At 40.4% G+C, this 20,320-nt stretch overlaps 1 protein-coding gene across 2 annotated transcripts in view; it reads left to right on the top strand.

Moving 5' to 3' along the window:
* Positions 1-259: 259 nt before the first annotated feature.
* The window catches only part of UQCC1 (ubiquinol-cytochrome c reductase complex assembly factor 1), a 51,817-nt gene continuing 31,756 nt past the window's right edge, over positions 260-20,320 (top strand). Inside the window, exons 1-7 of one of the 2 annotated variants that reach the window (XM_075109097.1) lie at positions 287-353; positions 4,000-4,104; positions 5,721-5,825; positions 8,760-8,867; positions 11,684-11,756; positions 17,774-17,831; positions 20,210-20,318. In XM_075109097.1, coding sequence (XP_074965198.1) covers positions 330-353; positions 4,000-4,104; positions 5,721-5,825; positions 8,760-8,867; positions 11,684-11,756; positions 17,774-17,831; positions 20,210-20,318 — 582 coding nt within the window. In that variant the 5' untranslated portion in view covers positions 287-329. Of the gene's footprint in view, positions 354-3,999; positions 4,105-5,720; positions 5,826-8,759; positions 8,868-11,683; positions 11,757-17,773; positions 17,832-20,209; positions 20,319-20,320 lie in introns of both variants that reach the window. The other variant, XM_075109099.1, reaches the window with a different exon arrangement.

Here is a 20,320-nt window from a genome sequence, read left to right as displayed (position 1 = left end):
GCCACCCTTCCCCCTCCCGAACCAAACCTCAGCCCAGCACCGGGAGCATCCCCTCTTTCCCACACCGGCCGCCTCACAGCGTCACCTTCCCCCACAGCGTCACCTTCCCCCACAGCGTCACCTTCCCCCACAGCGTCACCTTCCCCCACAGCGCAGCCTTGACGCGAGGAGCGCGCGTGCGCGGAGCAGCCTACCCACTACCGCCACACGGGGCTCCGCCGCCAGGAGCCGCCGTGCGACTATGGCCCCCGGCCCGCGCATGCGCAGCCTGTGGGGCGGAAGGGGCGGGGCTGGGCTCGCCGCGCCGCCGGAAGCGGCGCCGAGGATCAATGGCGGCGCTGGTGCGGGTCGCGGTGAGTGGCGCCGGCGGCCAGAGTCGCCGTCTCTGCTCCGGGGTAGCGCGACGCCGAGGGAGCGAGCGAGCACCGTGTGAGGCTGGGCGCGTTCCTGCGGGGCTGTCCCAGCGCCACCCGTGTTGTGCCTACGCTGTCCCGCACGGTCCCGCCGTTCCCGTGGGCCGCCCTGTGTGCGGCTTGTCCTCGGCGTGGCCGTGCATAAGGACCGTGCATAAGGAAAAGGCTGTTCGGCGGTGTTTGTGAAGCCGTGGGGGTGCGTGTGGGGCGTTGCAGCACCCGACGGCTGTTCCCGCCTCTGCCGGCCCCCTCCCCCGGCAGCGAGCTCAGGGGAAGGAGGGGGTTTAGCTTTTCTTTCAGAGTTTGTGTTTACATAAGAGCGATGCAAGGCTTCGGTACTCCTGATTGGGGCTTGAGAAATTTTTTTTTTTAGTCTGGTGCTTCCCTCGTTGCTTTGGGCACAGTGTGTGTGTGTCCTGTAGAGTGGAGATTGCCGTTCTTAGAGATTTCCTTCTCACTTTAGATGTATTTGATAGCAAAGATAATACAATGATTCAAATTTCTGTGTTAAGTGGAAGAGACTGGATTCCTATGGATGAGTGAAAGTGGATTACGAACCACGCACCTCCTTTTTTCTTTCTCATGTATTTGTGTACTTTTTTTTTTTCCTTTCTGTTAGCCTTTAAAATCTTTGCAGCAGAATACCACTTCTTAGCATATAGTCTAGAAAAGGGGAGTTTGTGCCTACGTCTGTTATTCTGTCTCAACACAAGTACAGGGATGGCTAGCACTACGAGGTGGAGACAGATTTGTCAGGAAAGTGAAAGGCCTTTAGTCAGAGGGCAATACCCACTTATGAAGTTAATCCACTGAGTTCCTGGAGCTGATATCTCAGGGTGTGATTTTTACAAACATGGTGAGCCCTGTCCTTCAAGCTCTCAAGCTGAAAGCAACTGAGAGCAAACCTGCCTAAGGGCAATTGAAATGCAGAGAGCTTGAGCTCTTGCTTCCTCCTCCCATTCATACTCTTTTTCATTACTCATCTCTTTGCACTGTTGCCTACCATTGCCTCCTCCAGGATTCTTCTTGGCCCCTATGCTTCAAATGCTGGAGCAGCAAAACCGTGGCAACATAAAAATAGTTTCCTGCAGTTTTGATGTGTTAAAGAGGCAATCGCTAGCAAAAAGGGAGAGGGAGACCAGGCAGGAGGGGAGTAGGAAGTGGTGGAGAAGTGGTGAGTCACCAGATGGGTTCAGCTCTCTGTGGAGGTGTAACCCCAAGCTGTGGTTTGCAATGAAAACCTGCTAGCAGGAGGTGAAGGACTTGTCTCCTAGGCTTACCTGTCCCTGAGCAACAACTCTCCTAGCTGTTCTGGCATTTATATGGCAAAATAAGCTGATTCAACTTTTCAGCCTGACCAGAAAAATTTCTCTTTGGAGGGGAGGAGATGTAGTTGTTTGCAATATTTGTGATCTGAATTGTCTTACTTTGTAATCAGAGAAGCATCTAAGCTGTACGAAGTGGTGAGAGTACACAGCTGGGAGGCAGGGGACTTCTGACAGCAGCAGCATGCTTCAGATCAAGCTTTGCTGATCCATGGCATTTCCCAGCACCTGCTTTTGCATTGGAATTTTGTAGTTGCCTAATTTTATGAAAATAAGTCTTCAAACTTTCAGTGTCTCTTTTTTTTTTGTACTGGAAATAAGTAATGAAATATTTTTTTTTTCTGTCTTTAAGCCTTCTCAGGAGCTCACAAGATTTGATACAGTCCTGATTATTGTCCAAACATTTCTGCTCTTCTAGTTAATACTGCCATTATGATAAAGCTGTTCTTTACCTAAGAAGAGATCTCCTTGAATAGTTTGTCTGTTACCTAAAGCTTTCCTAATGGTTGCCGCGAGGATTTAGAAGACTATAGTGATACTCTTGCATTTGTATCTTGCCAAGGGAGCTAGTCTCTGGAGGTACTTGAATTGCCTGCAGACTACTCCTGAGTAATCCTGTTCAGTTTATGCTTGGTACATTTCCTTTCAGCAGAATGGAGAAGTAAAAGTAGCACTTGAAACTTCCTTCCATATTACATGTTCTGCAAACAGTGATGCTGGCTTAGGGAAGATTCCTTAGCATATTGCGTTCCCTTTCTGTTGTTCTGCCACTTTCTGCTGTTGTCTTTTTCTTTATTACTCGTTTGTTTATCACATCTCAACTTTTAAGTGTGCGTATGCTTATTTTTCCATATGTCTCTGTCCGGTTTTGTTGCAGTAGTGATTTTCAACAGCCGTAAACCCCAGTATATTCAAGCCCTAAAGCATATTGCAACCTAGGCATGTTGTCCTTATTATGAAGAAAAAGCCTCAAAAAATTGTCGGGTGCCTTGGAATCTTGTGGTAATTATTTATAAAAAAATGGTACATTTTCTTTCTCACTTACGTGTTTGCTAAACTGTTTATGTCAGAGCAGGGCATTGTCTCAAGAAGTAATTTGTAGTACTCAGCTGAAATGTCTGTTTGGATTTCTATCAGATACATTTCTGTGTATCATTTTCATAATTTTACTTGCTGGGTACTGATATTACGGAGGAAGAGCAGAAACTAAGTAATCTTGCAACAGTAGAAGTGAGAAGATGTAGTGGTAGTGAACACCGGTCACACTGATTGTGGTAGTGCCTCTCTCCCCTCACAGTTTTTAAAAACGCAGATCAGTTCCCTGAGGGATTAAAAGCGCAGCTCTGTGAGGAGCTGAGGAGGTAGTACACTGCATCTGAGGGACAGCAGTGACTGTACAGGTACAGGGAACAGGAATTCAAGTCGGTTTTGTGTCTGTTCCTTCTAATCTTTGGGCAGATCTGGAAGTCTCATAGCTGTCCTTTCACTGGGCGAGTTTGACTGCCCTCCCCATCAGGTATTTATACAAATTGATAAGATTTCCCTGGAGTCATCTTTTCTCAAAGCTAATCCTCACCTCATATGTTGGATGCTTCAATCTCTTAATCATCTTTGTCACCAATTGAAAACTAAGCTTTTTTTTTTTTTAAGAAAAAAGCATATCCATTCTAATAATACATATATTATTTCCAGTAATAATGTAGAACATGCTTGAAGGAGGCAAATATTGTACTAACTTGAGTATTGCAGAAAATGAAAGTTGTGAAGAAAACCCTGCCTCTCTTACATGTTACTTGACATTTTCAGTATGGAAAATAATTACCTTCCCAGAAATTTATTGGGACAGTATATGCTTTTGAAATACTGAAATTCTTAGCAGTGCTTGAATAAAGTAAGACAAAGATGCATAAAAGCTGAGAGTTGAATGAGGGCTTTTTAGGGATCACTCAGTCAGTTGGAGAATGCTTCTTAAGCATTTGGGTTTATTGTACAGGTATAAAAATTGGGGTGCAGTTTTATAATGTGAGCAGCCCACCATCTCCTTTGAGAGATATGTTTCTACCATCAAACTTGTGTTGTATGCTTGTACTGGAAGGCAAGAATTTTTTTAAAATCAAAATTTATACTTCTGTCAAGTGCAAGTTGGGAGTTTAATCTGAGGATTGCTGTATAAATGAATAAAACTTGTGGAAACAGGAGGACAGTTAAAATGTTTCTGCGTATTAGGGTCCTGTTCTTCATTGCTAGTCTCTCTGTTCCAGAGCTGCCTGACTGGAGTAACTCGATGGGTAGCAGCATGCAGCGTATTATTACAGACAGTCACAGCCCAAGGCCAGCATAGACAGACGGTCTATGGTATTTTCCAGGTAGGATATCAGAGTATATTAAAGTGTGTAAAAAAACGGGATAAGTTTAAATTAGTAAGAAAAAGTCATGGCTTTTAAATAAAGAGGCTTCCAGAAGTTCTGTCTTCACTGCCTGTGTATTGCTGAAATATCAAGGCAACTTAAAAGTTTGCTGCTGCTAACAGGATGAGCTCCCACTCCTTATTACACAGTTGCCTTCATCCCAGCTATGTAATCTTTAACGGATCCAAATGATCTGTTCTGAGTAGATTAAGTGGAGAAGTCCAAATGTAGGTGTCATTCTTCCAAAGCCACTATTACAAGCTAGTTACGATTGCATGTAATTTCCAGCACTTTATTTTATAGAATGTTTCTGTACAGTAGCCTTGGACATTTTAGTACTGATGGTATGTTTACTGAGCGCAGCACAACATTAAGTACTGGTGTTTCAGTGGGAAGCACTGCTTTGCAGTTTTGCTTCCAGTTCTGTAATAGCATGCTTAGTGTCAGATTTACTATCCGTAATAAATTAACTAGAACATCATGTAATAAAGAGGTGAAAAATGTGTAGAAAATGGGAATAGATGCAGGCTATTTGAACAGAATTAGAGTATATCTCTTGGTGTTTCCTTCTTGCATACAATGAAATGAGAGGAGATTAAGCATCATCTTTGTCCTTCTGTACATTACAACTTGTATTATAGAGCCATGACTGACAGAATTAGAAACTCACCTGTAAGCTCTTTGCTTGGATGCCTTTTCTCAGATAGGACCTTCCAGTCCTGGGAAAATTCCCTGTGCCTTTGTGACACAACCATACTATTAAAAGCACCAGTCCATATCAAATAGCGTACGATGCTGGGAGTAGAGAGGGAAATGAGCCGTTGTGAAGCTGATTGATAAAGTTGGGCTTACTCTGAGCCACCATTAGGTACAGTAGACTGCTGGGGATGACTACTCTGAACAAACCAGCATACTTACTTTGCCTGAATTTATTCTTAAACAAGTTACTGCTAATCTAGGTGTGCTGGGAGGCTATGATAGGTGTTCTATTCAGTACGCAGCTTCTTACCCGGAGATCCCACTCACTCCTCCTTGATAGTTTTCTTTATTGTGCAGTAGCTCGGTAATACAAGTCACGTGCCGTGAAGTTATAGTGGTTGTAGTGATAGCTTTTACCCTGTAATTTGTTTTGCTCAGGTCCTGGCCACAAAGACAACTGAATGGACTATAAAGATGTAGATAAAAATAGCACAAACTCTGTTTTTCTGCAAGGCCAGGAAAAAGAATTATTCTTTATTAAGTGACAAAACGCATAACTAGAAGCAGTGTGTGAGAAAATCAAAGCAGCCTGTGTTTTTTTGGGAGTGGAGTGTTCTGCCAGTCCATTCCATCAGTACCTTTACCAAATTTACACCAGAAAATGTGTGGTGCAGAGCATTGAGCTCAGACAACCGTTTTGTTTGTAACAGCTATGGTAATAAATTTGTGCTTTTTGTGATATAAAGTTTTTCAGGATTAGACTGAACTGTAATTGACTTGGAAGCAAATTAAGGGTAACTGGTGTAAAGGTAAATGTTTACTTGTCAATGGTCTCTCAATTTTTTTTCTTTTATTTTCTTTTATCATTTTACTAGAGGCGCAAGGCTGGCCAGTTACGACTGTCTAAAACCTGTGGTGGATTGATTCAAGCCAATGGAGCCGTTACACAGCAAACCAGATCATTTCACAGTACAAATAAGGTTAGAAGAACTTGATGTTTTTATTGTCAGAGGGCACATTGTGCTAGGGATTATACAGATACAGGTAACAAAACACTTTTCAAAATGTGTAGGAGGTGATTCAACTTTACTAAAACATTTTATACTATAGTATGAATGATGGGTCCAGTAATTTGAGAAGTGCGCTCTGTTCCTTTCTAGAAAATGAAATGCTAGCATAGGAAGGTGCAGTTACAGTTGTGTTACCTAGGGTGAAGTTTCCAATGATAAGCCTAAGGGCTTGCTTCTTTCCAACAAGGAAAGAAACTAAGTTAAGGAGAGTAGTTGTTGGAGTGAGGGGCAGATGTTCCTTTCTTACCTTTAAAAAGGGAAGCACAGAAGTTGGCCATACATATGAGAAGTGACAAGATGTTTCCTCATTCTTTAGCTTGGGAATACTGCGTAACAACAATTTTGCTATCTGCTAAACACTGAAAATTGTCATGCAATCTACTAATGACTAATTATTATGTAATAATTCATTTACTGTTGATCTGTACTATTTTGTTAATTTGTGGCCTTTGTGTCTCACATTTATTGTCTCTTGTCTTGGAACAGAAATTTTCTGGAGCATGAATTATCTCCATAAGATTAGTCAGTCTCCATAAGAAAGTCAGCCTGAGGTGGGCTTATGTCCCTTTCAGTCTTGATGAGCTTGTTTTGAGTGAGTTATATTACATATTTTTGAAATTTTCTCTATATGTTTTGTAGATCTAATTTTATATATGCTTATAGGGCTGCTTAATTGCATTTGGCTGCAGTCCTAGCATTGGGAGGATGAACTGCATACCTGTATCCATAGGTTGAACCAAATACTCACTGCTTAAATCCCCTCTCCATCTCTTGAGCTAGCCCAGGCAGGATAGCAGAAGAATGAAGCAAGCATCATGGTATTTCTTAGAAAAAGACTGTTTTCTAGTAGGTAGGGTTTTTTGGTGATGAGCTAACAACAGTTCAGTCAAGATAATTTTGTTTTTAACTTAATTTTCTCTGCATAATGAAAAATCCATGCTGAGGGAGACTTTATAATGCATTTGTAAATAAGAGGCATGTAGTAAAATTAATCTGCCTAGAGTCACTAGGGGTTTAGTGTGATTTTTAGTTCCTGTGGAGGAGATGAAAGTTGATTTAATGAGTTTGGTATGGCAGTGGTTATTGGGACACAAGTTATCTCAAATGCTAAAGCTTGTGTGTGGATATACGTAGGGGTTGATTATGTCTCACAGCTACAATTTTTTTTTTACCTTTACAGTTATTTTTTAATTAAACTAAATTAAAATAGCATGGCATAGCAACTTGTGCAGGATATGCATCTGTATTTTAATATATATTTATTTATCATTCATGCAATTTCAAAAATTACTAGTGCTAGGAAAGCTATGGAGAATACAGCCAGAACGATCAGAAATGTGAGAAGCCGTCAGTATGAGAAGAGGCTATTTTAGGACCCTTCTAAACTAAGGAGAGAAAACTGATGGGCATATGTATGATACTGGCCTATAAAAGTCATGAAAAAATACTGAAAAAGGGAAAAAGAAATGGTTGTTTGCAGTTTCTTATAGGAAAACTGGGAGCATCCAATGAAATGGCAAGGTTAAATATAAAACAGGCGCAAGGGAATTTTTTTTACATGACTAAACTGTGAAACTCACGTACCACAACTCTCTGTGTTATGGAGGTTAAATAGTTTCAAACACTGGGGTGCTGAAGGTACATCCAGTTGTAGCTGCCAAAAATGAATGTGTGGATACATTTTCTAGCGCAGGAATGACTGTCAAAAGCTGGGCAAGTACACCCCGGGAAGCTGTGGCATATGTGCTGTATTCCTCTACTTTTGTGTCTCATCCCAGTATCTGCTACTGGTCTTTGTTGGAGATGGTGTCCTGGTCTAAGTGTTTGTTCTGGCCATGTATGGCAGTCCCTATGTTGCTAAATTGCTTCCCTACTAAGGAAATTCTTTTCTTAGTGTGTTCATGTCATAGGAAGAAATGTTTAGGGTAAAAACTCCAGCAATTTAACATTTCTTTGGTTAGGGAACTTTCTCAGGTTATAACGGCTCTCAGCTGTATTCCTCAAGTATATAGGAGTTACGCATTAGATTTTGGTTAGATGGGTTAAAAGTAGACTAATTTGTTGATAACAAATGGTTATACTGCATACTTAATTAATTAGAAATTATTTGCTGGAGTATAAGTGGTAATTACTGATGGCTGATTGCTACTTCCAGGGTGCTTAGAGGCAGAATGCCACAAAGATTTTTCATCAGTCCAACGGTGTTTAAGGTGTGTGGTTAATCTGGAAGAAAATATCTATCTTCATGTTTGCAGACACTGCAAATCACCGAGGAGTAAATACTTCCCTGATCTAAATTTTCTGCAAGTACCATTTAGATTAACTGTAAGGAGAATAACAATCTGGGGGAGCTTTACAGTAAGAGCAGTGTGTTCAATAGTTTTAAGATGGACCTGATTGGTTTATATAATATATAATTACTCTAGAATATGATATGCCTGTGAGAGTAAGAGAGGGAATGTGAAAGGGTAGCTTTGTTTTTGTGATTTGTGTCTCATTTTATCTGTAAAAGATTTAAGCACAAGTCAAGACACACATCTAGAAAGGGTTAGCAGTGCTTTCCTGCTTTGGAAAGCAGGTTTCTGTACAGACTATTTGAGTTTGAGCTTCCAGTGGGATGCTCTTATCAAAATGGTTATGAAATATTTGCATTCATAAACAGAAGGATGTAGCATAGGAAAAGCAGTGTAATATTTTGCAGAGAAGGCCTTATATATATTTGTTTTCTTGAACAAAGTAAACAAACCCCCTAAAATTCTCTATTAAGCTTCTAGCTTTTCTAACTAAAATGATTTGTCATATTTAATTGCTGAGACTGAAATATGAGATATTTCAATTTTACAGCATCTTTCTGCAAAAGACTCCTTGCAGCCATCTGAAGAGAAAGTGGGTGCTTTCACAAGGATAATAGAAGCAATGGGTTTCACAGGACCACTGAAGTATAGCAGATGGGTAAAGCATTCATTTAATAATTCTTTTGGTTATTTGATGCTTTGAGTTCTAAAAAGCAAACAAAAACCCTTCCTGCTTTTCTTATGATAGGAGCAGTACTTAATGAAAAAGTTCTAATTATTGCCTATGTAAATCCCCAGTTTATGATGTGAGTAATGATAATCCATAGCTTGAACCTCCCTTGATTTATGCATTGCCATAATTGACATAAGTAGGAATATTGTATTTGGTTTGTAGATTCTTAAGCCTTCTTGAGTTTCTTCAGATATCTTACTTCTCACTTCATTTGAGCATCAAAGAACACAATATAACAGCCTTACTATCCAAGCCAAACACCCACATAGAACATCATCTTGTCTCTAATAATGACCAATTGCAATTATCTAGAAAGAATTAAATTACAGGAAAAGCGTATTATGATACTTGTCTCATGTGCTCCTCCAGCCTACAACAGTCATCTGTTTCAGGACTTCCTGGATTAAATTAGGCATTTTTCTGTAATAGTATTGATGAATTTCTCTTCTATAAATTTGTCCAGTTGCACTTTGAACTCCTAAGTTTATAGCATCCATAGCATTCAATATCAGGGAGTTCCATAGCTTGAGTACCCACGGGGGGGTAGAAGTACAGTTGTTTTCAGTTGGTGCCTTTTAATTTTGAACTTAGAATAATCACCATTCCTTTTTTCCTTGGAGTTTATGTTCACATTCTCCCTTCCACTGATGCTTTTATAGACTCATATATTCCATAATAGCTTAGTCTTCCTCTGAGTGAGGAGACTTAGTCTAACTTGTTTCTGTAATTGAGGCTCTTTCATGTTCTGATTTTTGTTGCCCGTCCCTGAACCTCTTTCACTGTTCTGTATTTCTGTGACAGGCGGGTCTCCCAAACGGGCAGTAGTGAGATATGTTATGATTGCTGTTTGAGTTGCTGTTCAGTAGTAGCTGACTAGGGCAGAGTCACAAATAGGTCCTCCTCTTTCACATTTTTTTAAGTAGTCCTTTCATAAAGCAGTTGTTAACATTACTAAATGAGAGTAGTTCTGTAAGAGACACCTTTGGTTCCTTCTGCAGAAGGAAAGAGACAGAGATGAAATTCATAATTTCTTCACTCTGAACTAGGAAACAGTATAAAGGGGCGAGAGGAAAAGGCAGCTTGAAGGAAGGGCTGATCCCAATTATGCAGGAGTTAAAACTTATAAGGTACTTTGAATATCTGCAAGGTAGAATGAACCTCCTCTGAGACTGATCTGAAACTGTTGCTGATCACATCTTGCTCCTCAGAAAGAATATATAAAGAAAAGATAACTGACACTTAAGGGAGTTAGGTATTTTGGTTAAAATCAGTTGCTTTTAAACAGATGATGCTAAATCTCTTGAGAGAGTAGTTTCTCTCCCACGTGTTTGTCTACATATTGTTGTAATAAAGATTCTTGTTAGCTGTAAGTGTTGATTCAGAGTTCTCCTTAATTGCTACTCTTTACTGCCTGCTTTTGGCTAGGGAGCTTGGGTTTGGAGAGTGTTATTTTGCGGTTAGGGCCCAAGAGACTTGAGTTCATTTTTGGCCTTGCCAGTGCTCTCTGTAAGGTCTTAGGGAAGTTTCTTAATATTTCTCTGCTTTTTTCCATTCTCTTCTCCCTTCCTCCACACCTCTTCTACACCCTAAAACTTCCATGATTAAATATCACCAGTGTGTTACCTGCCTTATTTAAGGGCTGGGTTGCAGGGACTGCTCTTTACAGTATGTTTTTCATGTCTAGTAATGCCTGGTCTGGGGCAATGGCTTTCACCATGGAGACCTCTACTCCCAGGTTGGGCAGTGTTTCCTTTAAAAAGGAAACCTTCAGCCTTCAGAACTCCAGTAAGCAGTGTAAATTATTTTACTTCAAGTTTAGATGTATACTTGATTTTTGACAGTAGCCTGAGACTATTGAATAAGAAAAATAATGGCTCCGGTGTTTCCACAGCAGGAGATCAGTTGCAACCTCCTTATTTTTCTTTTGGTTGGAGGATACACAAATAATTACTTCAGTAATTTGAAGTGCCATTTGACAGGCGTAGTGCTCATCGCTGTAGTATAGTGAGCACTGAGATGATCCCTAGCATGTGTTGCTAAAAGAAAAAAAACAAACCCACAACAACAAAAAAACCCCAACCAAAAAAAGAAAAAAACAAACCAGACCAACCCAAAATGAGTGCTGCTTCCTGGCTTAGGTAGGGGAGTGGGCTCTGGAATTTTCAGTTTATTTTTCTCCCCTTGATGTTAGTAAACAGTAATGTCTGACAGCTCTTCTCTTTTAAGATCTTTACTATCAGTTATTGTGTTCTTTGAAGCTTCAGCACATGTATCTTTGTTATAGATGATGCACTGAAGGTTTCTGTTGCAATGGCAGGCCAGGGAGAAAATTAGAAGTGCGAGAGCACCTGAGTATACCTTATACAAAACACTCTGAGTGGTATACATCAGTTAAAGTTATTGGAGGAATCCAGGAATTGTGAGTTGGGATCTTTGGAGTCTCTTTAAAGAAACCCATTTCATTTATTTTTCTGTAATGACAGTATTATATTAAACTAGGTTTGGAAGGGTATTCAAGAAGCCATTTAATCATTTTTTTTTTTGCCTCACCACAAGATTGATTATACTTGTGTCATTCCTGTGAGATATAATAGTTTAATGTGCTCCTAAAAATCTGAAGCGATTGTAATTCTCAAAAGAAGTTTTTTTCAGAAAAGACAGTGTATGTGTTTAACAAAAACAGTAGTGTTCACTAGCTTTCATGATGAATACTTGAAGTATTGTCTTTTCTTTTTCTTTAGAAAATTAAGGTAGCGGCTTTGCGCATGTACACATGCTGTGTGGAGAAAACTGACTACGAGGAATTTTTTAACAGTAAGTAATGGACTTGATAGTATTTGGACTACTGCCACGGTGAGAGAACTTCTGATGAAAACTTATTAGATATATTTATACCAGTAAATATGACAGCAAAAAGACTTGTCAGACCCTAACAGTGGCTAGTCGACTAGAAGTGACTGTACTACATGATTCCCTTAAGCTCTGAAGTGGCAGGGGTTCAAGGGCAGACTCTGGGATCTGGGATTGTTAAATTTTGCCTGCTGCAATGGCAAACAACAAGGGTGGGATAGGTAAAACCCAGTATATCCTGGACTTTGACGGATATTGCCTTTTTTATGACCAGGAGTGGGATAAACTAAGAATCCAGATATCTCTTCGCTTTTTCCTGTGGTCTTTATGTCCTACCCTGTCCCACAACCAGTTGTGCAAAGGTACAGTATAACTGTGATATGAGAACCATCCCCATGCACTGATGCACAACTTACTTTATGTCACAGGGTCCTACCTGTCTCTGTTCCTCCTGGCTGGAGCAGGTTTGGCTAGGACTTGGAGACCACCTACATTTTACTGACTGTGACAGCATTAAACCAGGACACATCTCTTGACTGGGTAGAGACTATGATTAGAACAGCAACAGAAGTCCCTCTGAGTATATAGGAATAATACTGGCTTGAATTGGGATGGCATTTCTGTATTGCACACAGTTTTTTAGCTATCAGCTAAAAAATCTGTTCCTGCTTTTATTAGTATTAAATCTGGCAGGTGAATCGGGAAGATGTGTTTTTGAGACATACATAAGCTTCAATAATATTTTATTTTTATGTGAATTATTTCCTATGTCAGTGTGATTTAGCTTGTAGTGAACCCATTGCCTTGATATGGCCTGTCACCTGGATTCCTGAGCTACCTAATAATTTCTTACAGCTTTACAATGCACCAGCACAGGTTGGGGCTGCTGCTGCTGCCTCTTGAGAAATCAGCTGAAGGCACATCTTTGTGCGTTCATCTAGTGCAAAGCTTACTCAGGGTGGTTTGGTACATGGTGTTGCTGCTGCAAGATTTTCCAGTGGCTTTTAGAAGATTTTCCAAAACTGTGATGTGGTTTCTGTGGTTGCAGGAGTGAGGGAACTCTGTGAGCAGTAGGATTCGTCATTAGTGATGAAAAAATTAGAACCTCATTTTCCCTGTGCACGCATTTCTCCCCAGCTGTGTGCCCTCTCATGCTTTCTCAGATAAGTTCTCTTCTGTTGTCATATTTGCCTCTCAAATAGAGACTTTGCTATTTTTAACTGGTGTTTCGCTATCTCTGCTTAACAGGTTAACTATACAGCGGTATATAAATGCTGCTCGAGATTAAAATTTAAAGGAATTTCAAAACACGTCTGTGAAAAGATACTGGTACAGATTTTCAGGTTCAATACTGAGTAAAATGTCTTCAGTTGTATTCTTGATATTGTCTTACTGTTTTGAAGAGAAAATTCCCAGACCTCCCCCTCATTTTAAACATATTGCAAACAGCAGGCAGCCTTTCCTGCAAGTTTCACCATTTTCTCCAGAACGTCATTGCTGCTCCTTTTTTCTTTTTGCTCTGTAGTACAAGTTGTAACCAGTTCATCTCTGAATTTACATCGGGGAAGCCTATGTTTTCATTGTCTTGAGACCGTTGTTACATAAGGAGCAAGATAATTTCTTTTGCTGAGATTGACAGAGTGCGTGATGCACCCGTTGGTGTTATAAGAACGCCTGTGGTGTTGGGGTCTATGGTTATGCTTCCAAACAAATCATTGCTTTCATACAAAAACAGGTATAAGAAGTTTCTTTTACTTCTTTCTATTTACAGCTGCAGCTGTTTGGGAGATTAGCTCTAAAATTTAACAGGCATGTGATCCGTGTTTAAAAACAAGTTCTCCTAAAACATGGACTGTGTGGGATGGGCAGGAACCTTTTAAATTGATTTTGCCAGTGAAGAAGCTTCAGGCTGTGGTGCCATGGGCAGCTGAGTTGAAGTAGTGGCCAAAGGGAAAAGGCTCACTTCATCTTCCTCTGCCTGTGTTCTGTAGTGGACAGTTATCATGTCCTCTGGTGAACTGTTTAGGTCACAGAAAGAGAATAGCCCAATTTTTTACTGACTTACTGTTTTGCTGTGGTATATAATTGAAGTGGCATGTGGAAGGGTCTGATGGACAGCAGCTGTGGCATAAACTAGGTGGTGAGGAGTACACAAGAGAGGGGAGCATGGCATGAAGCAAGATATCCAACCTTCAGTTCAATTCACCATATCTTCATCAAACTAGGTCAGTCAGGAGCTGTTTTTTTTCTGTTCTGAGTTACTCCTTTTCAAATAAAGATGGGCATCACTTAAGCCAGGAATGCATCTCACTCCCAAAAGAGCAGCCTGGGTGACTAGTAGGAATGGGAAGCAGCTAACTCTTAACTCATTTCCTTGGTGATGCAGCAAGCACATGTGTGCCCGAGACTATGCTGATGTGGGTGCTGCACACCCATGTGATGAATTGCACTGCTTAGGAACCCTAAGAGTAGCAATGCTGCTGCATGGAACCCAGCTCAGCTCTGCCTGAGCCAAAGCTGACTCTATGTAGATCTAGTGGTGTATTTATGCTTTGCTGCCCCCAACACTTCTGGCTCTAGTTGCATGGTGTTGAGATATTCCAGTGAACTGCATAGAGTCAGCTTTGGTCTCTGGAGAGCATATTAGCTTTTTCTCTGCAATTTGTGAGAGCTATTAACCTACTGAGCTGGCCTTGGAAACCGTACATCCATGCATGTGTAAAACCTTTTGTAGGCTCGTTAACCCTGTGTGATCAAAACCAGTTCTTCATAGAGCCTTCTTCAGTGCTTCTGGACGTGCTTTTGTGATGTGGTTGTGTTGTGGCATGAATAACAACTGCAATGTGATCTTATGGAGCTTGGGGTTAGCATGTGGATTTTGTCAGGGAATTGTCTGGCAGGGGTGACATAGAGTGTAAAAACTGGGTGGTATGGTGTTGAGAACTAGGACAGTGATAGCACTTCCTGGCTTACAGGCTATCTTGGTGCATTTCTGCTGATACCTAGTGAAATTTCTGACACTTTCTGTTATGTGATATGAGCCCTGTGAACTGCCTTTCTCTGTATTATGCCTTGCAACAGGCACAGTCCCAAAATACGGACTATGAGTATACAAGTCGTGTAGTATATAAAGGAGGTGTTTTAATTGACTCTCTGGTATTATGCTGCAGTTAGTTTTATTACACCTGCCATTCTGTTGTCTCTTTGCTTTGTGATCATCCATGGACAAAACTTTGGGAACTCTACTTTAGAGCCTACATCCCAAATGTCTGTACTGTGCTGCTTATATGGGAAGTGGAGCTGTTTTAAGATTTGAGCTGTTTCTTGTTTAAAGGAGAGCAGAGAAGCAGCAGAGGAAATAGCAAGACTACTGGTGCCAGGATTTCTGCACGCAAAGCTTGCGGAGCTTGGGTAGTTCTAACAAAATGAAGGAGGCCACCACCTGTGAGGAGAGTGTTTCATGCCTAATCTTACACTTGAAAGCTCTTCTGACCTTTCAGGATTGGGTAGGTGATACTAAGAGCTGAGCTGAAGTTTGTTGGATGAACACGGAGTGCAGGGTCACCTTGAATTCATCTTGAACTATTAACACTGTTAGTTGCTCCACTGTCATGCAGCTGCAGTAGTGAAGAGCTGGCCCTATCAAAGCAGCCTTTTGGATGGCTCCTAGTGGGGCTACCATGCAGCTCTGGATTCTTCTGTCTCATTTAGCCCTTATAGGTACTTGAGGCTATTTGTCATGCTCAGGGGGAAGACTGACATAGTGCACCTGTTTTTTTGCAGGATTTGGGGATATTATCCCATTGCGTCTTTCCTAAAATTGTGGTAGTGGCAGAGATGATCTATCATGAAAGAAAGTCCATGTTCAAGTTTTGCATCCCTTACCTGATGAATTTTAAGTGCAGAATATGACTGAAGGAAGAGGTACGTCCTCATAATCCTGAGCGTTCATGTCTCTTATTGTACACAGATACGTGAACAGGATATGTTCTGTGGGCGTAATAGATTTATTCCCCAGCTGATAATAATCATAGTAATTTCATAGGAACCTTTACATCAGACATTTTTTCTGCATCTGAGTACTGAAGGGAATAATTTTCTGTTTAATTATGGGATAGATCTTTCTCCCCAGTTAGTTTCCCAGAATACGGTGTTCCAAACCCCCAAAGTTTAGAATTGCATTTTTTTTAAAAAGCTGATATATGAGGGCAAGCTTGTTGCTTTAAAGAAGCCATTCCTCCTTTAAATTTAATTTAAATAGGCAGTCCTAATATAGGAGCTAAAAAATGAATTATAAAAAATGGAGGTGCAGCACTTGGAAAGTTAGAGAAAAAAAAATCATTCCCTCCTGGGTACTGAATAGACATTTAAAAACTTTCCGTATTTCCAGTAGTAGAGGTATGAGCTTTGCTTTCCACTGAAGAGAGGTTTCTGTGGTGGGACACTGATACATGGTAACTTCTCCTTCAGAAGCCTCTGTGTGTTGAAGTGTTTTACTCTGAATCTTGCCTGTGGAACCTTAATTTTAAAAAAATGAAATTATTTGAGTAATACAAGCACTGTGTATTCTTGCCCTGGTTAGAGATGCCTTGGCAAGCCTTTAGGTCAAAGTAGTAATTTCTAGGCATGTGAACTATTTCTAATAGGTATGAGAACTGAATGGGGAGAAGGGTAAGAGAAACTTGTGTTTTATCTCCAAATATAGGCTGTTAGTGTCTTTACACTGTTTTAGAGGTGGTATAGGTATGGGCACTGATGCTGAAGCTTGATACCTCCTAGGCGCTGATGGAGTCATCTCGCTGAGGAGGGGGAATAGTGATTATTTGCTTGGTTATGCTGGTGGTTGCCTGACCATAGTTGGCATATAAAAAGAAAGAGGCAGTGAAAAGTATTGCTTCATGATCTAGGTGAATCTCCTTAGTAATACTTGAGAACCAAGAAGTGCAGGAATCGGGAAGGAATATATTCAACACGGAAAATATAAGGTTGACTTTTTTGGGGCACATCTGACTTGAGTCCATTTCTGAATACTCTCTGGGCTTCTTACAGCTAGGTTTGAACGGTCCAGAAGACAAGACCAAGGGCCGGGTAGGTCAAGGTGACTGTGTTAGATCCTTGTCATTAGGTACTCCTCTTAAAAACTTCTCCAGGAAACAGATATAGAGGTGACTTCCTAGGAGGAAGGTTTAAGATTGACAGGAACTCCTGTGCACATAACCCATAGTTCCAAGCTTTTCAAGCATGAGGAAAAGCAATATGGTTTCTGTGCCACATAGCCTAAATCTCCAGCCTCACATCATACCAGCACGTGCAGATCCAGAATGTGAAACATGCATATGGACAAAACATCTCTGGGAAACCCAGTGGCTATCAGAGTAGGGCTAAATCTGGAAACAGAAATCGTTTCTGTGGTTGGTTGGTGGTTTAATCCTGATGTAGAATGGCTAGAGGCAAGGCATGCTCAGAGTGCTGCCGGTTGTACAGCTGTGTAATAAATAAGAGCCACGGAGCGGGGCAGAGGTGCAGCTAGCCCAGTATCTTGCCCCTGGCGGGAGGCAAGAGCATGTGTTAAAGGAAGACTGTAAGAGTGGAGCAAAGCATCTGTTGATGCCTCCCTGTTGTTCTCTACTGCTTTTACTACTTTGGGACTTCCTGAACTAGAAGCCACATGTTTAATTATCTGTTTTGAAATTCCAACCACCCCCCACCCCCAGGTAAATGTTATCTAAGTGAGTTCTAACCATGTGAAATCTTTCGGAATCTACAGTGTCCTGTGGCTGCATGTTCTGGGGTTTAAGCACAAGTGTGACAGTAAATGATGTTTGCTTCTGATATGTATGTACTGTATAGGACCAGAAATTAAATTACGAAAATGTATTTACCGTTTGATGTAGTGAATTTCTGTTAGATGCAAAATGTGATGAAATACATATTAATATTTAGTTTTGTTTTTGTGGTTTTTTCCCCCTCCTCCCATCAAGGATGCCAAATGCCTGATACTTTGAATTCATGGTTTCTAGTAGCCCAGCTTCATGTCTGGTAAGTGAAAAGTAAAATACTAATGTAACTATTTTCAGGAAATAGTGATATGTACCTTAATCTGAGAAAAAGTAGGCTCCATGGTTATTGATAATAGTGGTTATATTCAATTTACTAGTTACTGAATTTTAGCAGTTTTCCACTAAAGGAGAAAAAGTCCCATAGAGAAGCTAACATCTTTTACATCTCTGAATTCCTCAGCAGTGGAATGATCTTTTCCATGAGTTTTCTAAGAGTGTTGCTCAACCTATGTGGAAAAATCTTACTTGGGTGTTTTAGAAGTTCGAATTTATGTAAAAGTGGTTTAAATTGGGAGAATTTGTGGTGATTGAAGTTGCTGCGCAGAAGCATTTAACAAATTACAGCATTGGCATTTATTTTTGCACCTCTGAAATGTACATGCAGGTTGATGAATGCCAGCTTGGCTATATGTAAAAGTATTTAACACCTTAAACATTAAGTTTTTCCCTTTTTTCATTTGTACAAATGGTAGCCAAAAAAAATCAGGTTTTCATCTAGCGTTACATACTTGGAAAGGTCAGCGGGATGCACGAGGGAGTACAGTAGTATTTGTTAAGTGCCAGATCTTTCAGGAACCTGAAGTGCATAGATGTGAATTCAGCTATCCAAAGGCTGAAAGGATATTCGTTCTGAAATAGCTGCACGTAAGCATAGGCCCCTTATTTCCTTGCCTCCTTTTTTTAACCCTTCCCTCTGTTTAATTTCCTGTTGCCTCAATATATTGAAAAATGGGGCGGCTCATTTCACTAAAGAATTAATAAATTAGCAGAACCATTGAAATTATAATCAGTTAATGAAATCAGTGGAATCAAGTAAGGAAGACCCTTGAAATATGCAGTTTATTTATTTCTTATTGTTCCCTGTGGAAAGAGGCTTTAAAAAATTGATAAGCCAATCATTCATGTTGATATTTTGAAAACTACTGCAATAAATATTCAACACCAAACTGTTTGCAAATATCTGGGGAAAAACAGAGGGGTAACAGGAATCTGCAAAGAACGTGCTTTTTTCACATCAGCTTGACAGGAAAATGTACACTGTGATACCTGGCATCAAATTAATGATACATAATGTTCTTTCATGACAGGCATAAAAATAAACAAGGGGACTATGGTAGAGGCGAAACTAGTATGGGATAGATAAAAAAATTCTAAGATCAAAGCTACGTTGGAGAAGGCCAAGAGTTGCCACACTTCGAGCCGGTGCTGTTAAGAAGACTTTTCATGAGGGAAATTGAAGTACACTGAAGAAGTGAACGGATTAAAAAAAAAAAATCATCATTTTTACCTCTTAACTCTTGTGGCACATTCACTATTGTTAGTAAGCAAATGCTTCAAAGTGGTCTCCAGCAGCTCTGCTTTGATGCTTTTACACAAGCTGTGAGAAGACTTTGCTGTGAGCAGTTTCCCACCTGCAGCATGCCTCTGTGCAAAGCAGTGACTTTTTTTCAGCTCCAGTGTTTGAGCATCACCATGTCTACAGTAACTCAGTCAATCCTAGACAGGCACTTCTCACTTGTAACATGGGAGCAGAGCTGATTAGTGGGGTATAGAAGGTGGGACCGGTCTCTTAGCTTAGTGAGGGATTAGCCTGTATTTCAGTTCATGCTATTTACAGGTATCGTAAAGGAGGCAAAATAAAATTTTTGTTCTGATGGTTTATTTTTTAGCAGCAATGAATTGTAAGTGGCTTTAATGCTTTAAAAAAAAGTAAAACAACTCAACCTGGTATTCTCATTAATGTCCCACAATGCTCTTACAAACTTGAGTTCTTCTAGCATGTACTGCATGTATGGATTTTGCCTAGTGATTGGACATGTTTCCAAAGACCCCTGTAGCTGAAATAATTTAGGGCACTGCTAATGTGAATTTGGGTGAAATTTGTAACTTGCTTAAGCTTTCACGGCTTGGCTAGTTCAGATGCTTACAGCACTTCAGTATACCAAGCTGAATTACAGCTGGTTTGTAGCCTAAGATTAGACAAGACACTTATTCCTGCTCCAAAGTGTGATAAGTTCTCAAGGCTGTGGAATTTGCCTCTTTAACTAGACACTAGTTAAACAGTTAAGCTACTGTTTTAGCTAGATTATAGTACTGTCAGCCAGCATAGAGCCCATTGTCACTCTTCCACAGCTGGATTGGCCAAAATCCAGCACATACAGCCCTTGAGTATGGAATAGATAAGTTTCTGATAGTTTACTATAAAAAAAAAAAACCAACCAAACCCCTGTGGTTTTTTTTCCTGATCACAAAAGCACATACTGTAAGGAGAATCTTAAATAAGCTGAAATATGTAATTTAGTCTTTACATTTGGAGAAAAACTAGAAGCTATGAATCTGGTGTTAATGTTCTTGTAGGATGTGTCTGGTACGCATGAAGCAGGAGGGTCGCACAGGAAAATATATGTGTCGCTATATAGTTCACTGCATGTGGGAGGATGTTGAACAGCGTGGTAAGGTGATGGGGGT

The sequence above is a fragment of the Phalacrocorax aristotelis genome, chromosome 13 (genome assembly GCF_949628215.1).
Source record: "Phalacrocorax aristotelis chromosome 13, bGulAri2.1, whole genome shotgun sequence".
Classification (NCBI taxonomy): domain Eukaryota; kingdom Metazoa; phylum Chordata; class Aves; order Suliformes; family Phalacrocoracidae; genus Phalacrocorax; species Phalacrocorax aristotelis.
Note: the sequence above shows the minus strand (reverse complement) of the source record. Positions and strands in the feature narration are given on the sequence as shown.